At 47.8% G+C, this 21406-nt stretch overlaps 1 protein-coding gene across 8 annotated transcripts; it reads right to left on the reverse strand.

Moving 5' to 3' along the window:
* Positions 1-82: 82 nt before the first annotated feature.
* Positions 83-20568, reverse strand: PDCD7 (programmed cell death 7). 8 transcript variants are annotated; one of them, XM_053272941.1, is made up of 7 exons: positions 14627-16301; positions 13505-13533; positions 10607-10810; positions 8071-8877; positions 4211-4420; positions 2171-2272; positions 83-1227 (listed from the first exon to the last, which is right to left on the reverse strand). In XM_053272941.1, the coding sequence occupies exons 3-7, from the start codon at positions 10736-10738 to the stop codon at positions 1093-1095; spliced, it is 1386 nt and encodes a 461-aa protein (XP_053128916.1). In that variant the 5' UTR covers positions 10739-10810; positions 13505-13533; positions 14627-16301; the 3' UTR covers positions 83-1092. The 8 variants fall into 8 exon arrangements, with proteins under 8 accessions (XP_053128916.1, XP_053128918.1, XP_053128917.1 ...); XM_053272943.1 differs by lacking the exons at positions 13505-13533; positions 14627-16301 and adding an exon at positions 16988-17074; XM_053272942.1 differs by lacking the exon at positions 13505-13533 and having other exon boundaries at positions 16149-16301.
* Positions 20569-21406: the final 838 nt, after the last annotated feature.

A 21406-nucleotide genomic window follows, 5' to 3' on the forward strand; every position in this document is an offset into this window, starting at 1 on the left:
GTCTCCTAGGCCTGATGTCAACAGAAATACTGGTACTCATCATAAAGAAATAGGCAGCACTAACAGGATCATGGGTCGTTTTAATATTGCAGAAACTTTTGTGGGTGGCAACAACCACCCATGTTGTCAGATGCTGAGTTATTACTGGAGAAACACAGGAAAACATGAAGCTGAAAGCAGAGCATGGGAAATACTGGCATTTGGGGGGGGGGTGTGTGCCAGGAACCGCTGGTCCTAATGAGCCAGGGGGATGCCAAAGCTTGCTCCTCTCTCTGCTTGCAGGCTGGCCATTCATCAGGTAGAGATGTGCATTCCATGGGGTGGTGACTGGTGGGCGGGGTGGGGGAGAGAGAGGTTTCAGCGCTGCCCCCCCCCCAGCTCTACTTGTATATGAAGGGGGAAAGCAGAATATGGTCATTCAGGGGAGCAGTTACAGGGAAAGAATCCAACTCCCAATGCCAATAAGTCAGGACGTGGCCTATAAAGCTGGAACGGACAAAACAGAATATTTTAGACCCTAAATCCAGCCTGATGGTGTGCGTTATCGGAGCTGCCAAGGTGCAAGGAAATGTGGATGGCTCCGTTTGCCGGTGCTGCAGCACATATATTTGCAAACAGATGGAAGATGTGGAGCAGCTGATGGAGCTTGTGTGCGCACTGAATTTCCAGGCTTGCGTATGTGAGAGCGCAGGCAGGGATGCGCCTGGTACCTGCTATCGTTTCTTGCCACAAGATGTAGGGACTGTCACTTGCTTAGTCAGCTTATAAATTTTTAAAAAAGGTCAAGTAGATTAGGTCAAGTAGCGGAGGAGCCTCTCATTGTTAAGGGTGATAATTAAATGGAACCTCCATGCTCAAAGGCAGTATACCTTAGGGCACCAGCTGCTGAGGAAAAAAGGAAAAACCAGGATGGCTGAAATTTTCCTGCTCTTTCAGTGGTATCTGACTGGTGGGGTCTTGGGGACTGAAGGTTGGACCAGACGGACTTAGTCTCTGGCTGGTCCATCTAGCATCCTTCCATGTCAGTGGCCTGTGGTGTGTTGTGCCCCTTCATAGAAGTGAAAAGAGGCCGCTTTGCGACCAGCAGTCTGCTCACTGGGTTCGTGTGATGAGTTCCTCAAGCGCCTTATCTCTGTGGTTCTCGCAGAGCAGGAGGACTTCCTTGATTTCAGCTTGCTGGAATCCCATGTCGTGGAACTGCGCTAAGAGATGGAGAAATTCCGCAGCCTGCAGTTAAAAGGAAACAGAGTTAACAAACCAAGGATTCTGGGAGAACACGCATCCGGTGTTTTTCTGAATGCTTCAGTTGGATAAAGAGGAATGTATGGAATTTGCAGGAAATGAATAGGCCTCTTATGTTTATAGGGGGCCTAGACACCTGGAAAGAAGAGGTTTGGCCATTGTGGCTGGGGATGATGGGAGTTGTAGTCCAACAGCATCTGGGAACCTAAGGCTGAGGACCCCTGCTGCTTTCAGACACTGGCAAAAAGGTTATTCTCTTGCCAACATTGCCACAGAACTGGCCTTCAGAAGTTATGTTGTCATTCTACTATTATTTATTATTTCTTGTTTACACAGTCAGACAAGTGTTATTGACTGGTTTGTTTTATCCAGACATTGAGTCCTTTCCAAGGACCTGGGATGGCTGAATTTTATTATCAATATGGTTGCTGTTATTATTATAGATATCGTCACAAAATATAGGAGAGGGAGAGGGTTCCCAGTAAAGTTGCTTTTTGTAATTGGCTGGTGATTTCTGTGGCCCCTATGGTGCTGAGGTGCTCTTCAAGGTCTTTTGCAATTGCACCTAGGGTGCCAATTACGGCTGGGATTATTTTGGTCTTACATAGTGTCAGAATTCCTGCTAACTGAATGAAGAGCCATCTTCCCAAGTGGCGATTCTCTTCTATTCAGCAGGGGGAGAGCAAAAGTCCTTAGCCAAACCCAGCACAGCATCCCTCCAGTGGCTGCTGGTGGTGGTGGTGTCTGTTATGGGTCCCTCTGTGTGTCCATTTAGACTATCCGCCCTTTTTGGGACAGGGAACCAAGGGCTTTGAGCACTTTTGCTGAAATGTTGTGATGAATATTTGTTGCCGTAGTCACAGCAGCAGTCGTGTGCCCTGACGCTAGGAAGCACGACATTCCGGTCCCTGCAGCTCCAGGCTCTGACCTTCCTCTCGGAGTTCTGGAACATCTCCATGGCTTCCTCCACTTGGGCCTCCTCGTAACCCTGTTTCAGCAGCTTGTCGCAGGCACTCAGGTAACTGAGAAACTGCAGTGGGGAAATAAAGTCCAGCGTTAGCCCAGCACCAGGGTTAGCTCCAGGCCAGACCTCTGCACATGGCCTGGTAGCTTGGATTACAAGATCTCAAGGCAAACAAGAAGGGGAGGCTGTCTGTTCTTGCCGTGCTTGGGAGTTCCAAAGAGAGAGAGATGTCAGGCCAGGGGCGGCCCTCCCATGAGGCAGGAGGAGGCGGCCGCCGCAGCACAGGTACGGGGAGGGGCACAGCGCCAGGTCCCAGCTACTATGGGTGCCACCCCAGCACCCACCACCACTGCCCTTTCTCACCCCACTGTTCATTTCCCCTTCCTCGACCTGCGGGGGGGCCCTTCTTCTTCTCCCCCACCTGGCTTCGGCTAGGAATGCCCGTCCCCCTCTGCCTGGCTTGGTGGCTTGTAGTCTGGGGGTGCTCACATCTCACCATTGGTGCCTCATCAGCAGTGTCCCGCACCCCCCTCCATAAGAGGGATGCCCAGGTGGTGTTGACTACAACTCCCAGCACCCCCAGCTGTAGTGACCTTTGGCTGGGGATCCTGGGAGTTGTAGTCAACCACACCTGGGAATCCCTGTCATAGGGAGCACTGTTCAGCAATGCTGAGCCCATCTGTAGCCGGGGGTGGCGTCACGTGTCTTGGGCTGCCTGCCTCTGCACCCGGCTGACTACGGCCAGTGACAGAACGCTCGACTCGGGGGACCTTTGGCCTGATCCAGCAGAACTGCCCTTTTGTCCACAGAGGCATTTGGTCCCAAAGCCATCAAAGGAATCCCAGGTGGCTCAGCTTGGCTGAGAACTCTTTCGTCAATGATGACCCCCCAAATGCAACGCCACTTGTTTGTTTCCCAAGCAGAGCCCGCCTTCAGGGGCGTTTTGTTTCCATCACAACTTTTGTTTACCCAGGCTCCAGGGAGAGGGATGCTGCTGCTTCGCCCATGAATAGAGAGAGCATCTCACAAGACCCAGATTGCCCCCAAAGAAGAGCCAGGATGGGCAGGCGCGGGCTCCTTCTCGTGACTGAAATTCTCTCGGAAGGGGCCTCATGCAAAAGATTGTTTAATGGCTGTTGGAGCTGGGACAGAATGTACTCTCCACTCGAGGACAAAAACCTCTGCCTCTGCCATAGTGACTCAAATTCCACACTAAGGAACTCCAAATGATGTGACCTGCTTAAACTATGCAAATACTGTGTGTCTTGTTTTGCACAGTTGACTATTCTGTACCATCTACTTGCTTCTGATGGCTGTGGAGATGGCCACGGATTCTTGTAAGGTGCTGGAAGCTTCATCCCCAGTTACTGAAACCCTCATTCTGACCCACCCAACCAACCTCTGAGAGTTCAGCATTGCTTACAAGCATTCTTTCACAGCCTTGAGGACTAGAAGCCTGGTTGCTATTTGGCTGGAAGGAATTGTTTGCTTGTTCAAAACGGGAAAGCTCACATTCTTAGGAAGCTGCCTACACAGCTGGTGTGTTCTTCTGTGCTTCCATGGAACCACAGCACCAACTGGTGAGGGCTACATTTTGGAATATCTGGACTGCTACAAACCCTGGGTCCCCAGGGGTTGTCGGACTACAACTCCCATCATTGCCAGCCACAAACTGGCCAGAGAGACAGTCACAACAGGGGCAACTGTGGCTGGGGATGATGGGTGTTGTAGTCCAACAGCATCTGGTGACCCAACCTCGGCAACCCCTGCTATACAGGGCGTGGCAAACAGAGTGACTGCCCCGGGCCCCGCTCTTTTAACCCCCATTAGAATTAACTGGAAGGGGGCCATGCACTGGCTGATTGGCCCTGGGCCCTGCACCCCGCCAAGGCTCTCTAAGAAAGACAGCCCTGCCCAGGTCTGCCTAGGATTTGGGCTCATGGGTCCGTCCCCCCCACCCTCCTTCCCTGCATCAGAGAGAGAACTGCAGCAAGCCCCACGGACCTGTCCCAAACTCTGCCTCCCTGTCTTCTGCAGAGCAAGGATAGCCCGGCGTATCGGATAACCCAGGGCTAAAACTGGCTCAATGAGGTCACGCTCCTCTTGGCTGAGCGCGGAGAGCAGGTCGGCCGTCGAGTCAGGAGGAGTTCTGTGGGAACCGAAAGGTCGCTGGGTCCCTGGAGGGGGCGGGAGGCAGGAATAAGGGCTGAGAGACTGAAAAAACAAACAGAGAACTGGATGTGGGTTGATTTGCAAACATCATTACAAGAAATCTAGGATCTTAGTAGTAGTAGTATTCCTATTAGCCTCTGGAATGGGGGATACTCAAACGCCTCCCTTGGAGGACTTCTCATAGTAAATCGAACTTAGTCAGGACACAAAACAAGCCAGGAATGTGTTTGCCTTATGGTTTTTCCTGCCTTGCAGAAGCATCCTGTTTTACAGGCCAGTACTAAGCACTCTATTACGGAGAAAGTTCCACTGAAATCTGTCAAACTTACTTCTGAGTAATGCTGCTTAGCCTTGCAGGATTAATGCATTGAGAAAAAACTTCAAGCAGGCATTAACATCCTTTAACAAGGCTTGTTAATGGATGTTAATGCCTGCCTGAAGTTTTTCTTCCAAATCTCTGAGTGATCCCTGCTTGGAATAGAACTCATTATGTTTCCAGGGAGATGACAAATGCTGGTCAGACAACAGTGGAGACCAGAAATGTATGCACTTAAAAAAAACCCACACACACTCAAATATGCAACTCAAAACTGCTTCCATTCCCCACACTCAGGGAGTGTGTGTGTGTGTGATGTGCTCCTGATATGCTTTTTCCGATGCCCAGAGTTCAAATTGTGGTGAAACGCTTGGATGGTTTTTCCAGTACGGGCCCTGTTCAAATCTTGTTGTGCATTTCCCACACTTTTTAGAAACGTGATCATAGAAATTGACTGAGGGGCAAGGCTGAGCAGCACACAGTTAACAGCCCTGCTGGATCAGGCCCAAGACCCATCTGGGCTAGCATCCTGATTCACACAGTGGCCCGCCAGGTGCCTCTGGGTCACAGGGTTGCCCTGTCCTGGCTTTTCAAATCTGGGTGCCTAGTTTGCATATGATGTAAATTGGCTGGGAAATAATTTCTGAGCAGAAGAGCGACTGCACGTTTTGCTCCATAACTCTGCTTCTACGAGGGCTAGAGCTTAGCTTTTTCTTTAATAAAAAAGAAAGAAAGAAAGCTGAAATCTGGGCAAATCGGGGTGGGCTAAGCAATCTGAGTGAGATGCTTAAAATCTGGGTGCAACCTGGCATTTCGGGGGGCATGGCAACTCTACTCTGGGAAGCCCACAGGCAGGAGTTGAGGGCCTGCCCTCTTTCCTGCTGTTGCTCCCCTGCAACTGGGACTCAGAGGCATCCTGCCTTGGAGGCTGGAGGTGGCCTGCAGCCCTCCGACTAGTAGCCCTTGATAGACCTCTCCTCCATGAAGTGATCCAAACCCCCCTTCAAGCCATCCAGGTTGTGGGCTGTCTCCCCATCTTGCGGCAGGGCTTGTTGCTTAATCAACCTGGCAGTGAGCTGAGGCACTCAAACAAGAGAATCACACACTGCAGCTCTTTCTGGACTGAACCACTTCCGACCCAAAGGGCGGGGGGCGGGGTTCCACATGAATCCCCATATTAAAAAAACATTCCTTGCGCATGGGGCTGCGGCGCTGCCTGAAACTTTGGAGAGCCGCTGCCAGTCAGTGCAGTCAATATTGAGTTAGTTGGCCTGGCTTGGTATAAGGCAGCTTCCTATGTCCCTAAGCCTTTTTTTTAGGCGGCGGCGGCGGCCGGGGCGTAGCTCAGAAGAAGAGCATCTGCTTTGCATGCAGAAGGTCCCAGGTTCAATCCCGGGTCTCTGCAAGTAGGGCTGGAAATAAAGACCCCTGCCTAAAACCTTGGGAGAGCTGCTGCCAGTCCGTGTAGACAAGACTGAGCTAGATGAATCAATGGTCTGACTTAGTATGCAGGGCTGCTCAACTTCAGCCTTCCTGCAGATGTTGGCCTACCATAATCCCTGGCTATTGGCCACTGTGGCTGGGGATTATGGGAGTTGTAGTACAAAAATAGCCGGGGGGCCTAAGTTGAGCAGGCTTGGCATAAGGCATAGAAAACTCACGTTAGACAGGAAGGTGCTAGCCTAATCTTCTTCCCAACAGCCCAGTTTTATAGGTGCAGGGAGCATTACAAATATATGATGATAAGTATAATTTTGTTGTGGACTGCTTCTTTAAGAAGCAAGCTCAGAAAGCCTCAGGGTGAGAGTGGCCATGTGAGAGAACTAAGAGAACAATTTCACTTTTGCTGCAGCCAGTCAGTGTACTGAGCTAGCTGGATCAATGGCCTGACTCTATGCCGGGACTTACAATGACTGGCTTTTGGTACGCTAACCAGCTCAATTCTGGCACCTCCTTCTAAGAAGTACTCCCTACGAATAAATCCCTTGCGTGCAAGCCAGGGTAGACCGAGCCTGACAGGACAGCAAGGTCAATGGGGAAAGGAGGCAGGTAGCCAGTCAACCCTTGATCTCCTTTCCAAGAACGTAGGGATGCTGATGGAAACGTCAGCGAAACCAGCAAGCCGCGGAGGCTCTTTGCAGCCCTGGGACTGATCTCATTTGGAGGTTTTAGGAAGAGGTGAATGACGCACTGAGAGGGAGAGCCAACCAGGCCAGAGGGATAAGAGCTCAGTAAGAAAGGCTTAACAGCTGTTCTGCGGCAGAAATGCACCCCGGATAGACGTATCCACCGGTCGCTTGCGATTGCCTCCAAATGCCAGCCGGGACCTGCATAGAAGTAACATGTGTGTCTTTCCCAGAATTTAACTCTTGTCCTCTAGGAATACTAGCATCCCTCTAGCAGGATGCAGCCTGGACTTCTTGTGATACAGGAACACAGGAAGCTGACTTCTACTGAGTCAGACCATTGCTCCATCTAGCTCTGGCTGTATTGATTTAAAATATTTATATCTCATCCCTCCCATGGAATACTGCTTGGAGAGGCTCACAAAAATGATAAAACAGCCCACGTGATAAAACAATCAACATAATGATGCAATATACCCTTAATAAAAGTAAAACAACAACAAAAGGACTACGAATCAGACTTAAAAGTTTAAAAAGCTATTCAAGACTGGCAGCAGTTCTGCCAGCCTTAGCCCTGTTAACTGAGTAAAGAGGCACTTTTAAAAGTGGCAATTCTCTTATATTTAGCAGGGGGAGAGCAACTGACCTTATCCAGCCCCAGCACAGAATCCCTCCTGTAGCTGTTGCTGGAGTCTACCTTGTGTTTCTTTTTAGATTGTGAGCCCTTTGGGGACAAGGAAGCATCTTTATTTATTATTTCTTTTTCTATGTCAACTGCTTTGAGACCTTTCGCTGAAGTGGTCTATAAGTACTACTACTAGTAGTATATAAGTACTAATAGCAGCAGCAGCAGCAGCAACTCTCCAAGATTTCAGGACAGAGTCTCTTGCAGCGATATCCTGGGGAGGCCAGACTGCACCTGGGGCCTTCTGCACACAGATATGCACACTGCCCTGGAAGCCTCCCAGTCATCTTTTCCATGAAGCCTTTCACACAACTTCCTAATCCCCAAATTCTACTCTAACTGGGCCCCCAAGCATGTGCATTCTATTTATTGTAAGATACCCGGGATGTAATTATATACACGAAGCCAGGATATACATTAATAAAAAAACAACTATCACTTGTCCTGAGCACTTAACTGGCACTTTCTAAACACCTTTTTGAAACTGGACACCCAAGTCTGAAGTCCGACAATTCTATGACATTGTGAAAAGGGGGGAAAGAGGCAGAGAGCAGTGACTTCTTACGGCAACGGTGGGCTTGTGCTTTTGGATTGGAGGGACGAATCCTGCGGCGGTGAGTGGCCTTGGGTTACGACAGCGGGCAGGTGGTGGTGTGGGGATTAGCGTCTCCACCAGGGACACGTCTGAGGTCAGGCCGTATCGCAGGGTCTTGCTGCTGCGGGAGCGCTGGTGGAGGGAGAAAGCTCGGGAAGCCAAGCTGGATTCCGCCGACGCCTGGTTCACGGGGTGCATGAACGCCGAGAGCCTTTTCTTGGCACCTTCCAGCTCATTCTTCACGTTGTCAAAGAGAAGCATGGACCGCCTTTGCTTGAGCAGAGCTGGCTTGGGGCAGCTGCTCTCCGAAGGGGCATCCAGCAGCAGCACTGGCGAAGTCTTTGGTCTACACTGGGGAAGACTCTGGAACCGTGGCAAGGTGCTGGGGATGTGCTTGGGGTAGGAGGCGGGCCGTTCTTCTCCATCGCTTTCGGCAGAGGTGGCCGTGGAAATCTCCTCGCCGCCGGAGCTCTCCTCCTCCTCTTCAGAGCACTGGCCCCTGTTTTCCTCGCTGATCAGCCGACCTTTGTTCTTGGCGCAACTGAACTTCCCCACAGCGGTGCTGAGGCTCACACATCTCCGCACGGGGGTCACGACTTTGGTCTTGTCGCCAGGGGCCTCTTGGCCGGCAGCCACATTTTCTTTCGAGTCCACCAAGAGAAGCCAGCAAGGTGGAGCCGTGGGGACGATCTCGGTGGTCACTTCGAACCAGGGAGTGTCTTGTCGAGAGGCAGAGTCGATCCAATACAGGACCTTCTTCTCCAGGGAGAAATCATGCTGCCAACATGAACATGAGAAGGGTCAGCCTTTACTCAGCTTGGGCTACAGCAAGACTAGCCAAACATGTAAGGGTTGCAAGACAGGATTATTCCATGAGATCCTTATTGACACGGGGCATTGGAATCTAACAGAATTACTGTATGCTGGTCCCAAGAGTTAGAACTGCCAGTAATGTAAAGAGTCTTGCTTGAAGAGATGAAAGTCTATCTAGTCTAATAGTTTCCTAACAGTAGCTCCTCTTCCCTTTTCTACATGTACCCAGTGTAACTAGCTCTTAAGCTAGTGGTCATCGTCACCATCTTGTGGCAGTGCATTCCACAGGTGAACTATGCATGGCTCCTTCAAGGCCCATTCATAATAAACCGAAATGTTTAGATGAGAGGTGAAATGAATAGCTTGCATTGCCACTGGCTATATGGTACACTGGTCATGGTTCTTCAGTTTGGAACAGTCTACATTTCCCACGCCACTGCAAGATTCCTATAACTGGGTTGCCAATGTAATTTACATGCGTTGGGTTTTGAGCTAAGCACACATTGAAGCAACTATCTGGTTGGCTCAACTCTCAGCCAGCCACAACACAGATCCATTCACACGTGCACATCAGTTTTGCTGCATTAATCAACAGGGACCCTGAAACTTTCATACCTGCACACAATTATAAAGAATCAAACCTGAACTTTAGCATTTGGATGCATATCATGCTGGATATATCTGTTAAAGCAGTACATCTTGCTGCATTTATTTCAACCGGTGTTCACAATAGAGAGAATGCAAGCTTTCTAACTGATACGGTCACTTCCTCAGACTTGGTAGGCAACACACAAACTTTGGCACGACACAGAATTTGGTGTAGCTCAAAAACTTATGCAGCCTTACCACAAGAGCAGTGAGTGCAACAAAGCATCACTTTTATTTTGCATCTAAACAAATGTATCTGTTGACAAGTTATGAGGAGCAAAGCAGACATGAGTCAAAGGGAAAGCTGTGGGTGGTGCTTTATCAAAACGGCTTCATCTCCCCTCAAACCCTGCATAGAACAGCAGAAGGTTTGCTAAGAGGATTCTGGAAGATACAGATTTCCTTCCCCAAGAGTGCTCCCTACTGGCGGGAATGAACTCAGGCTGAAGAAGCCCTAATATAGGAGCGGGGAAAGAGGCTGGCTTTGGTGTTTTCACAGCCCAAACGTGGCCAAGTTACAAAAAGGCTGTCTGCATACAATGCTCAAAACCCTGCAGGCGATATATGTAACCTAGGAGACATATAAGCATAATATTCTGGAACAATGCTGTGCAGAATGTTATGGAAACACATTTCAAAAAGCCCTGGAAAGCTAATTTGTTGCAGATTGACTTGGAGTCATCCGATAAACAAGCAACCAAGATGTTCTTCTCTACTGACATTAAGTAGACACATTTCTTTCGGCCCGCATGTGTACATTTAGGGCTGGGTCAGATGTCATACCAGACTAAAGTCTGGCACTAAGAGAAAAAGCTGCCCAGAGCGGGGTACTACATACTTAAGTTTCTCCTCACAACAACCCTGTGAAGTAGGTTAGGCTGAGAGAAAAGTGACTGGCCCAGAGTCACCCAGCAAGTATCATGGCTGAATGGAGATCTGAACTCGGGTCTCCCCGGTCCTAGTCCAGCACTCTAACCACTACACCACGCTGGCTAAACTTTTCAGTTTACTTATATCAGAAAACGAACCACATGGGCTTATTCACCATTGCACACATCAAGATCTCTTCACAGTCGGGCATTTCAATCTCAGGCGCATGCACAAAGTTTGCCTCATCCACAGGATCTTCTACAAAACTTGCAGTCATTCTGAATGGCACGTCATCCAGGCAATTCATGCTGCTTCTTGTGTTCAGCACCAAATGCACTTTGACGTAGCTTCCCTGGGAAAACTTCCTGGTGGATTATATCTGATAGGAAGAAATCATGAAAATCAGTCGCAATGAACAACACTATGCCCAAAAGACAAAACCCTTCAATGCACTAGAGGTTTAATTGTGGACATAAAAATTCAGCTAAAATAAAAAGGGTTTGCAGACATCTAGCTTTGGGTTTTATTAAAGACTTCTTGCTGTTTAAACATGGTATGAATATAACATCTTGAGCTTTCTAACATGTTAGAGCCTTTGATAAACCTAAGTCTTGTTGTACAGATTCATGATGGGAACCCCAGCCTTCCCTCTGAAGTGGTTAAACTTCAGCCCAGACAGAAAGTTTGCTCCAGATTCCCCCATTCTTATTTATCTGACATATTTCAATCTCACCCTTTGCAAAGCTGGCTGATAATAAATTGTGATTCCATTATTTGATGTAGTGTAATTTCTGTGTTGGTCCCAAGGGAAAAGAGAGATACAACACAGATAATATTGAGTTGTCTGGACAATATTATTCTTCAAATAATATTTGAGAGAGAACTGCTGGTCTTGTGGTAAAGGTAAAGTGTGCCGTCGAGTCGGTGTTGATTCCTGGCGACCACAGAACCCTGTGGTTTTCTTTGGTAGAATACAGGAGGGGTTTACCCTCGCCTCCTCCTGCACAGTATGAGAGGTTGCCTTTCAGCATCTTCCTATATCACTGCTGCCTGGTATAGGTGTTTCCCATAGTCTGGGTAACATACCAGCAGGGATTCAAACCGGCAACCTTTCACTTGCTAGGCAAGTCATTTTCCCGCTGTGCCATTAGGTGGCCTTGTGGTAGAGAGCATAAATTGCCCCTTTGCTAAGCAGGGTCTGCCTTGGTTTGCATTTGGATGGGTGACTACATGCAAGCTCTGTAAGATATTCCCCTTAGGGAATGGGCCCTAGCTCAGTGGAAGAGCATCTGAGATCCCAGGTTCAATTTCTGGCATCTCCAGATAGGGCCGGGCAAGACTCCTGCCTGAAACCTTGGAGAGTTGCTGCCAGTCGTTGTAGAGTCAGCAATACCGAGCTAGATGGACTAACAGTCTGACTCAGTATAAGGCAGCTTCCAATTTGTGCCCGTCTTTTATAAGATTGGCATGGTACACAAATACACAAGTTTGAATGTTGCAGAACTCGTCGTCAGCTAGAACCAGACAGATGCTGCCTGACAGGTCTGTGAAACTCACAAGCTGGCATATTCCCAACCAATAGAACTACATCTTTTGTTTCTTAACTGGCTTGATATCTGCTCAAAACTGGGAGCTGCTTGAAATGACTTTGTGCTTGGATTTTACAGCATTGATCCCCTTTTCTCAGCTCTATGTACTCTTCTTAAACTAGAATGGAACACATTAAGCTCACTCATCCCTAAAAATTTTCAAAAATGCAAGAGAATTAAGTGAACCAGCCTTTAAAACCTCAAGAAAGGACGTAATGCAGGACTGATGCAAAGATTCTGTCTCTAGCACTGAAGCGGGGATGCCAGATGGTCAATAACCGGCTCTGTCGTAGTGGTGCACGTGTACTTTTGTTAATGCTTTCCACATGCAACACTTCTGGAAGCCCAGGCAGGGCTTCAGACCATCTGTTCTGTCACCTGACACGAAAGACAGCTCAGCATAAGCTAAGATGAATGCAAGTGCTGGGGGCGGGAAGAAGGGAGCAACAGGCAAAGGCGACCAGGAAGTGCTGATAAACACACTTCTGATTCTCAAAGCCTTTTAGTGTAAGCTTGGTGCTGCTCCCAGATAGCAGTCTGTTTGCTTCTACTGGTTTTGTGGTTCTTTGGTGGCTTTAATTATACACTTAATGGTTTGGAGAGTGTAACTATATTTTATTTTCCCTTAGCTACCTTTGAGATGGATGAAAAAGACGGGGTAGAAATAAACTAACTGGTTTGTAAATGCGTTATGAATAACTTTATTATCCATATTTCCTGAAAGAAATGCTTACTGGCTAGTGGTGTATTATAGCCCGTGTGTGTTAGAACTGGCTGTTAGAAAGGGGAAAATTTTTCAGTTGTAATTTCACTTGATATCTCCTTCCCCATTTGTGACTTGCCATAACCAGAGCATTTACTTCCCATGTCCAGACTGAACGTTACACACACACACACACACACACACACACACACACACACACACACCCTCAGCCCAAATGTAAATGCACACAGTATCAAACCATCCTTATGCTGAGTTGATCAAGCAATATTTAGAAATTCAGCTGTAGTGTGATATTACCAATTACTTTAGATGGAAGTTGCAACTACAGCACAGGTCATGGAGGAATCACCATCCTGTTTGTTTCCAGATGTCTAGAAATACATAGAATTCACATCCATCTGATCAATAGTGGAGGGAGAAAGGAAGCTGCAGAGACCTCCTTTTTGGAAACATACAAGGAGAGGTTTGCGCCTTAAGAGAGGAGCTAGCACAACTGCTACAGTTGCCTGGCAATTGCTATAAAAATGGAGCACTTTTGGTGCCACTTTGGATTTTAAGTGGTTCTCTAGGAACTGGATGTCCTTTATACTGTGTCTTATAACACAGAATGAAATATGATATTGCTAGGAAAAGCTCTGCTTCTATTTTTAAAATTACCAAACAATTCTTGCTGGGGAGTGGGAATTCTACAGCTCAGCAGAGGCCTTCTCATTCTACACCCTACGTGCTGCTATTTCCTATGCAAAAGAGTTAAGCTTACCTTAGAAAGAAACCACCCAGCTCGTTGTCCTGCAGAAGGCAGAGATGTCTTAACGGTCAAGGACAGTGACTATTTATCCCACACACGGATTTGCTGACACACAAAGTCAGGTGAATGCCGGGCTTGCATTTCTAAAGCTAATGATTAGAGCCGCTTTGAGGGGTTAGCTTGTATTATCAAGTCTTCTGACTGAATAAGCAGCCTAACCACTTATGCTAAGGTGGCACTGGTAAATTTTTATGAATCTGACAACTTGCTAAATAAGAGACCAACAAGAGACAATTCACTGAAGCTGCTCCGGCACATGTGCGCGTGCACACACAATTCCCTTGGGTGTAGGGAAGCATAAGGAACATTTTGCTGTAGGGGGCAGAAGATAAATACAATAAGCCTAAAAGAAGTCTGCTGAAAGCATTTTCCCAGTTCTTCTATAACTAACACCAATCACTGCTGCTTGCTATTGTCTATTCGAGTAAGGGAATGACACAACTTCTACGCTTAAACTAGCTTTCTGGGTCAGCAAGAACATCAATTACAAAACCAAACCAAACCCAACAACACACACACAACCCAATCCTAACAGAAACAGTGAAGAGTTCTTAATTATTTTAATATACATATACAGTAAAACATTAAGTCAGTTTTTATTAAATAGAATCACAACCAGTTTTCCAGCTCACATTAGTTCCCCACCTCCTCCCCCCACACTCTATAGTTCCTATACACTGTTTCAAAACTATTTGGTAATTTTGTTTTAATGTGTTGCTAATTTCAGTGTAAATGTGTGTAACTGTTACAATGTTTGGGTAACAGAAGTGTTTGACAAAGGCTATGATTTGCAACAGGGATTCAGTTACAGCTGCCTTTTAACAAGAAGTCATGCCTGAGATAAGTTTACAATGTTCTTAGATCTGACAAGTTCTGTTTACTAATGGATTGTTTTTGTTGCATTAGTTTAATCTCTGTTAAGCCAAACATACACAAAGAATAATTTTCATGTTTTCACTATTACACCAGTGGAAAATCTCAAATATTTTGCAATGCCTTTACAGTGTAAAGATTGAACCAACATTTCATATAATGAAACAAATAAAAATAAGCAGTTAGTATATTTATACTAACCAGTTTAGACTAAAGTATTGCACAGATTCACAAAGTGCATGAATGCAGGATAATTTTGCAGCCACTCTTAATGGAGCCACTCCTTTACATCAACAGATGGTACATGGAGTCAACAGTTCAACTTTCCAGAAAATGGAGAAATTCTCTCTCATTAGTATTTAGGCTGATCAAAATGGATCTTATTATCTGTAAAGAAGTAACAGCCTTCAATCAGGCACATGTAGTGGTAAAACCATGGTTTGGATTTAGATGGATAAACCCTGTGGTTGTGCTTTGGTGAGTATCTTTTATTTGCACAGAAGCCCGTCCACAGTTACATCTGAACCAGAAAGCTATGCCTCCAAACCAGGATTTGCAATCCTGGTTTACGAATTCTAGTTTGCCAATTCAGATTAACAGTAGATTCCATGGAAGCAGAACTAACTAATGAAGGTGAAGAGTACAAAAGGAGGAAGGAGCATACAAACACAAGACTTGTTCACGGAATTCCAAACCATAACTCAGCACTATGGGTGAGCCAGCCTTGACTGTTCAATTGGCAAAATATTCCAACTGGCATTTCCTTGCTGATTTCCCTAATGTTAAAGATGCCAGTAAGTTTTGGCTTCCTGAGTATGCAAATATGAGGTAGATCTTTCCTTATACAACTGAAAAGGAGGCAAGATTGACAAACTGTCAATGTTGCCTTTATTTCTCTCTACTATGCTCCAACAGCACCTTTGTTTTCAAAACCACTAAACCAAACTTGCAAAGCAATAATTGTCCTCATCTGCTGATTCACTCAAGCTGGGGGTTCCTAACATTAGGTATCCAGATGTTACTGGATTACAACTCCCACCATCCCCAGCCACAATGGTCTTTGGCTATGATGGGAGTTGTAGTCCAGGAACACCTGGGAACCCAAAGTTGGGAACCCTTGGCTTGAGTCACCAAACTTAAGGTCAAGATAACGATGTAGGCATTTCGAGAAAGGAAGGCCAAGCACAGACAGAGATGCAGAAGACATTCACAGCTGAAACCTGAATATAGCTCCAAAGTGTTCACTTTGATGTTGCTTCTGGGTTAACATCACTAAGCTCCTGTGATATATCAGAAGGTATGCAATAATAATAAGCAGTTGGATACGTTACATTCTTCAGCATTGTATTTTGCTTCAGCAAGATGCAATTAATGGTACCGGTTTTTAACTCAAGTTGGGTTTTGTTGCCTCACTGCCATCTACTTCTCTTATTAGAACTACATCACTAACTTTGCAACAATGTGGTGCCATTTCCCACTTTCTAATATAAAGGCAGAAATATCTTCTCATCTGAAGAACTGTTTCAGCTGTGGCTTTGAAGTGCAGAATTGCAGCAGCCATTGGTCAACAAATGGCAACATCTCAATGACTGGCCAATGCTCTTGTGATTAAGCCTCTTCAAACCAAATACTTTTTGAAAAACAAGACCAGCCACAGAACTCTGGCACTGCAACCACCAGCGTTTTGCACTTCACGGAAATAACACACTTAGGCAGTACTTGCCTCCTGAATCAGCTGTTTCATTTCCATCTTGTGTATCTCCTGGCTACCCAACAGAACACTTAAGAGGTGTTTTTTGCTCAGTGGAATTTATGAAATGCACTTTATCAGTCACGAGCAGCTTTCCCCCCTTCCTTTCGGCAGGACTTCAGAGGCATCATCCAACAGCTGTGGCCCAGATGTCATTAGAAGGGAGACTTGGAAGAACCCATCCTGGTGGGATAAAACTTCCTTCAGGATGATCTGCTGGAACGAGGTACCGATCCCATTCGTGCCTTTGACAGAAAAGCAAGGTTAGGCAACACACTGAGCAACCTGCTTAATCCTTGTCTGCAGCTTTCTTTTCATGCACTACAAGAGGGATCTCTGTATGTGTTGCAGAAGCCCAGCCTAGGGTTGGTGGGAGAAGGCAAGGCACTGTGGGATCAAGTGATCCCTGTCAGTGCAACCTACCCCCACCGTTACTCCAACTGCAATGTTTGCGATTCCCCATGGGAGCGAATGACACCTACGAGCTGCCATCCTTCTCTACTATAAGGAAGAAAAGAGAGAAGGGCAGCTGCATGCACTGTTAAGATGGGGGGTGGGGATGCTAACGTGGCCCCTTGCCTCTTCTAACGCCAGTGTCTGGGGCCAGGGTGAGGCTCTGGCACAAACAACAGTTCTGCCAATTGCAGCCTTTCTACAGATGAACAGTAACTGCTATAATTAAGACCATTCAAGAGAGTTCATATGGCAACATTAACTAAATACAGGCAACAAGTTTCAGGTTCTGATGAGACGCTGAGATGAAAACACAAACCCCAATTATCTAAATTTACCATAATGCCACTTGCTCTTACCGGATCTGGATGAGAGCTGGTGCAGAATATTCAGCTTGTAAATAAAACTGTCTAAAGGGCTCCAAAAGGTGGTTGAGGGGATATTCCTCTGTAACACAAAAACCAACAATTAAGAAACAACAATGCCCACTAAAAAGATATGGGAATAAAGGGTAGCATCTTTTTCATTTATTCTAAGTATACAATTCACAAGTTTTTAGCTACTCAGTGTTAAAGTCTGCTTTCATAATGACCTAAGAAAGGAGGTATATAAAAAGTTGTAAACAAATAATTACACAGGAAAGCAAAGGAAACGTCTCCTTTTTGTAATACAAAAGCAAAATATTTTCAATGCTTTAAGCTACTATATTGCTCAGTGTGGATTCATGGTCAGAACAAAATACCTCTCAATTTTAATATAAAAGAGCAATTCCCCTTCAACCCTGCCACAAAACTGAGCAACGATATGCTAAAGATTACCTGGATCTCCAAATAGCTTGGAATCAATTTCACGTTTCTGTTGCAAGAGTTTCTCCCTTTCTTTCTTCTGTTTTTTCTCCATTTCTCTTTTTCTCTCCTCCTCCTGTTCTCCTTCCAACATAACCCGCAAAGCTCGTTCTTCAGCCTCATAGAGCTCAGTGCGCTTTTTGATCGATGCCCTTACGTCCTGGATTTCATTTTCAAAGGCTTCATCTGCAGCAGGAGGAGGGCAAACACCTATACCAAACATAAAACACATTTTGCTTTTATACTGGGCATTAGAACACTTAGAAAAACAAAAAAACATGTCAAAACAAGTCCAGAGCTTCAGTGCTCTACAGGTATGTAAAACATATCTCCTGAGGACTAGGGTCATTTGCGGCCAATCCATGTTTACCGAAAGAAGGGAAGAACGACAGATAAACAAGCAATGTAAGCAAGGCTGAAAGTTTTTCAATTATGCTTCAGCATATACCTACGGCATACAAAAAGCATGCAATTCTGAGTGGCCCAAACCCCACATAAGCTTACCTTTCCTTCCAGCTGCTTCTTTTCTTAGTTTCCTAAGCTTTTCTAAGCCACGTAGAATTTCTGCCATTCGTTTTGTGTCAGCTTGTTTCTTTCTTACTTCAGATAACACACTGTCTGCAGCAGCTTTAAGTTCCTGTTCCTAAAATGAAAAAGATCCATGAGTAAGAATTATTCATTCTAAAGAATGCTGAAAGCCAGTCGGAGCCTTTAGGGAAGAGCAGGATATAAATGTAACAAATAAATAAGAAAGAAGAATATCTATACAGGTGAAGACCTATTTCATTTCCCAGACTTTTCAAGAATGTCAGTTTCTGGTGAGATTGGGTTTATGCTACTGCTATTATTATCTTGTTCTTATTCCTTTTTGCATTGTTTTAATTTACTGGGGTTCACATTGTTGTATTTACTACTACAACAGTAAAAGCAAAACTTATGATTTTATTAAAAAAATTAGAAGAACCTACATATAGTATCTTAAGTACCTTAGATAAAATACATATGCACACTGGGCATAATATATAAAAATGTCACACACAGTAACCCCTGATGGCTGGGCATAGAGGTACCTTTTAAAGTGGTGGCTCTCATATTTAGCAGGGGATCCCTATGCAGTCCAGGGGCTGTTGCTGGTGTCTGCTTTGTGCTTTTCTTTGGATTGTGAGGCTTTTGGGGACAGAAAACCATTGTCTCATTACTTTTTCTATGAAAACCATTCTGATAACTTTTTGCTTTAAAGTATATACATGGCTGGTCTAAGGACCGTAATAAATTTATCTATCTATCTATCTACATGTGTTAACAATGTGTTGTTGAGACTGGGCCATAGTGATGTGGTAGAGCAATCTGCTCTGTACACAGAAGGTCCCAGGTTTACTCCCTGGCTGCATCTCCATCTAGGGCTGAGAGCCATTCTATAATAAGCATATAACTAATCTCACAAGAAACTGACATTCCTGAAAAGCCTGGGAAACAAAATAGGCCTTCACCTTAGAGAGCCACTGCCGTCAAGGGTAGACAACACTGAGCTACATGGACCCATGGTCTGATTCAGTAGAGAGTAGCTTCCTATGTCGATAGTCATCTCTTGCCAACCACCAGGGTACAGTTCTGGGAAAACCTTGTGGTTGGTGAGCCACTGAAATCAATGGCAAGCAGAGGGTTAGGGGACTCACAGTCATGAAAGGATCCCATAATGCAGTAAAATATCCCTCCAAGCCAGAAACAGGAGTGAATGAAGAAGAACCCCTGAAAATCATGCCACACCCCCATCTTGTCAAACCACGGATACTTGGGTTGCGGTTGGTGTGACCCGCCGCAATTCCCCAGCCGCGGATACTTAAAACCACGATTGTGAAACCTGCATGGCGAGGGTGGACTGCACATGTGATTTTTATTATCAAGAAGACAATTGCATCACGCTTTATTCTTTCAGTTCATGGTCCACCTAAGGCTCAACCCCTCTTGTTGGCCAACCAAACACCCACCCCGCACTCCTAGACATAAAGGGAATTGCACCGCTTCTGGCCTCCAGCTACGGTTGGACTACAACGCCCTGATCACCCTGCAGCCAGGCGGGATGATGGGAGTTGTAGTCCAGCACCTGCGGCCCAAGCGGCGCCTGGCTAGGTGTGGTGAGCCGCCTTGCGCGGCACGAAGGAAGCAGAAGCGGCGTGGCCCGTACCCGGCGCCTTTCCTCGACCTCCTGGGCGCGCCGGGCCCTCCAGCGGTCGATGCGGGCCTCGCGCTCGGCCCGGCGGGCCGCCTCCTCCTGGCGGGCCTCCTGCCGCCGCTGCCTGCGTCGCCGCCGTTGCTGGGCGCGCTTCTTGGCCGCCGCGGCCAGGGCCTGCCCGCCGCCGCCGCTCCGCAGGGGCCGCACCAGCTCCCGCAGCTCCGCCAGCCGGGCCTCGGCCTCCTCCTCCGCCGCCTCTGACTCCTCGCCGCGCCGCCAGGCCCCGCAGGCCGCCGCCACTTGGGCCACCAGCCGCAGCGCCTGGCTCGCCACCTGCCCCACTTGGCTGGCGTTGAGGCGGGGCGGCGGCAGCGGCGGCGGGGCGGAGGAGGAGTCGCCGCCGCGGTGGCGGCGCGACAAGAAGCGGCCCAGCCATCGCTCGTCGTCGTTGTCGCCCCCGCCGGCCGGGGCCGGCCCTTCAGGCCTGAGCGGGGCCGGCAGCGGCGGCGCCTCCGGCCTCCACTGAGGCGGAGACGGGCGGTCCGGATGCTGCTGCTGCTGCTGCTGTTGCGGCGGCCACGGCGGGGCCGGGAAGGGTGGGCGAGGCAGCGGCGGCGGGTAGGCGGAGGGGGGTAGGCCGCAGGCGCCGCCACTGCCGTGGTCGCCACGCCCGCCGCCGGGCGAAAAGGGCGGGAAGGGCGAAAACGGGGGAGGCGGCCCCGCCGGCCCGCCGCGGAAGGGCCCCGGGTGGGGAGGCCCCCGAGGGGGGAAGCCGCGGAGCGCGGGCGGCCCAGCGAAGCGGGAAGGGAACGGCGGAGGCGGCTGCTGGGCCATCGTCCTGTCGGGCGGACTGAGGCCTAGGCCGAACTCCTGTCAGGGAAGCAGCCCGGAAGCGACCCCGCAGTAGGCGCCGCCCGCTCTAGCCGTGGCACCCATGGTTTCTGGACGCCGCTTCCGGTTCGCCAGGGAGGCACGAGGGCGAGAACAGCGCCGCGGCCGGCGGGAGGAGTGAAGCGGCGTGTCGGATGCGCCCCCCTGAGCTGGTTGAGAGGGAGAGTCTGAGAAAGGACTGGGAGCCACTCCACGGCAGGGGTCGCATTGGAGAGATGCTAGAAAAAAAACTAAAATTCCTGCAGGTCAAATTAGTGCATGGTGGATGCAAGTGCTAGCTTAGTGTGTAAGCTCTCTCTTTCGAAGACGTTCTTACACTCGAGTAGGAACATAGGAAGCTGCCATATCCTGAGTCAGACCATTGGTCTATCTAGCTCAGGATTGTCTGCACAGATTGGCAGTGGGTTCTCCAGGGTTGCAGGCCGGAGTCTCTCTCAGCCCTATCTTGGAGATGCTGCCAGGGAGGGACCTTGGAACCTTCTGCTCTTCCCAGAGTGGCTCCATCCCTTGAGGGGAATCTCTTAGTGCTCACACTTCTAGTCTCTTATCATATGCAACCAGGGCAGACCCTGCTTAGCTAAGGGAGCAAGTCGTGCTTGCTACCACCAGACCAGCTCCCCTCCCAGTATAAGAACACAATTCCTCAGCGGCTACTGGGGGGTCAAGTATGGCACCCCCAACCTCTCTGCACCCACACCCTGCTCTCAAAGCACTTTTTTTTTTTACCTAGGACTGACAATGCCATCCACAGGATATCCTCGTTGTGCAAACAATGCCCATTTCCCTGTACAGAATCCTATGCTCAGCTAGGAACAGGCTATCCGATCTTTAGAGAACACAGAATTCAAATGCCCCTCATCCAGGATTCC

The sequence above is a fragment of the Hemicordylus capensis genome, chromosome 10 (assembly GCF_027244095.1).
Source record: "Hemicordylus capensis ecotype Gifberg chromosome 10, rHemCap1.1.pri, whole genome shotgun sequence".
Taxonomy (NCBI): domain Eukaryota; kingdom Metazoa; phylum Chordata; class Lepidosauria; order Squamata; family Cordylidae; genus Hemicordylus; species Hemicordylus capensis.

Bases quoted from the DNA above. Each gene is read 5' to 3' on its own strand.
- PDCD7 (XM_053272939.1), bottom strand. From the start codon at position 20,480: ATGGCCCAGCAGCCGCCTCCGCCGTTCCCTTCCCGCTTCGCTGGGCCG. The intron at 18,117-19,658 runs GTACGGGCCACG...TTTTCATTTTAG, and splicing joins AGGTCGAGGAAAGGCGCCGG to GAACAGGAACTTAAAGCTGC. The intron at 17,076-17,446 runs GTAATCTTTAGC...TTTGTGTTACAG, and splicing joins CAAGCTATTTGGAGATCCAG to AGGAATATCCCCTCAACCAC.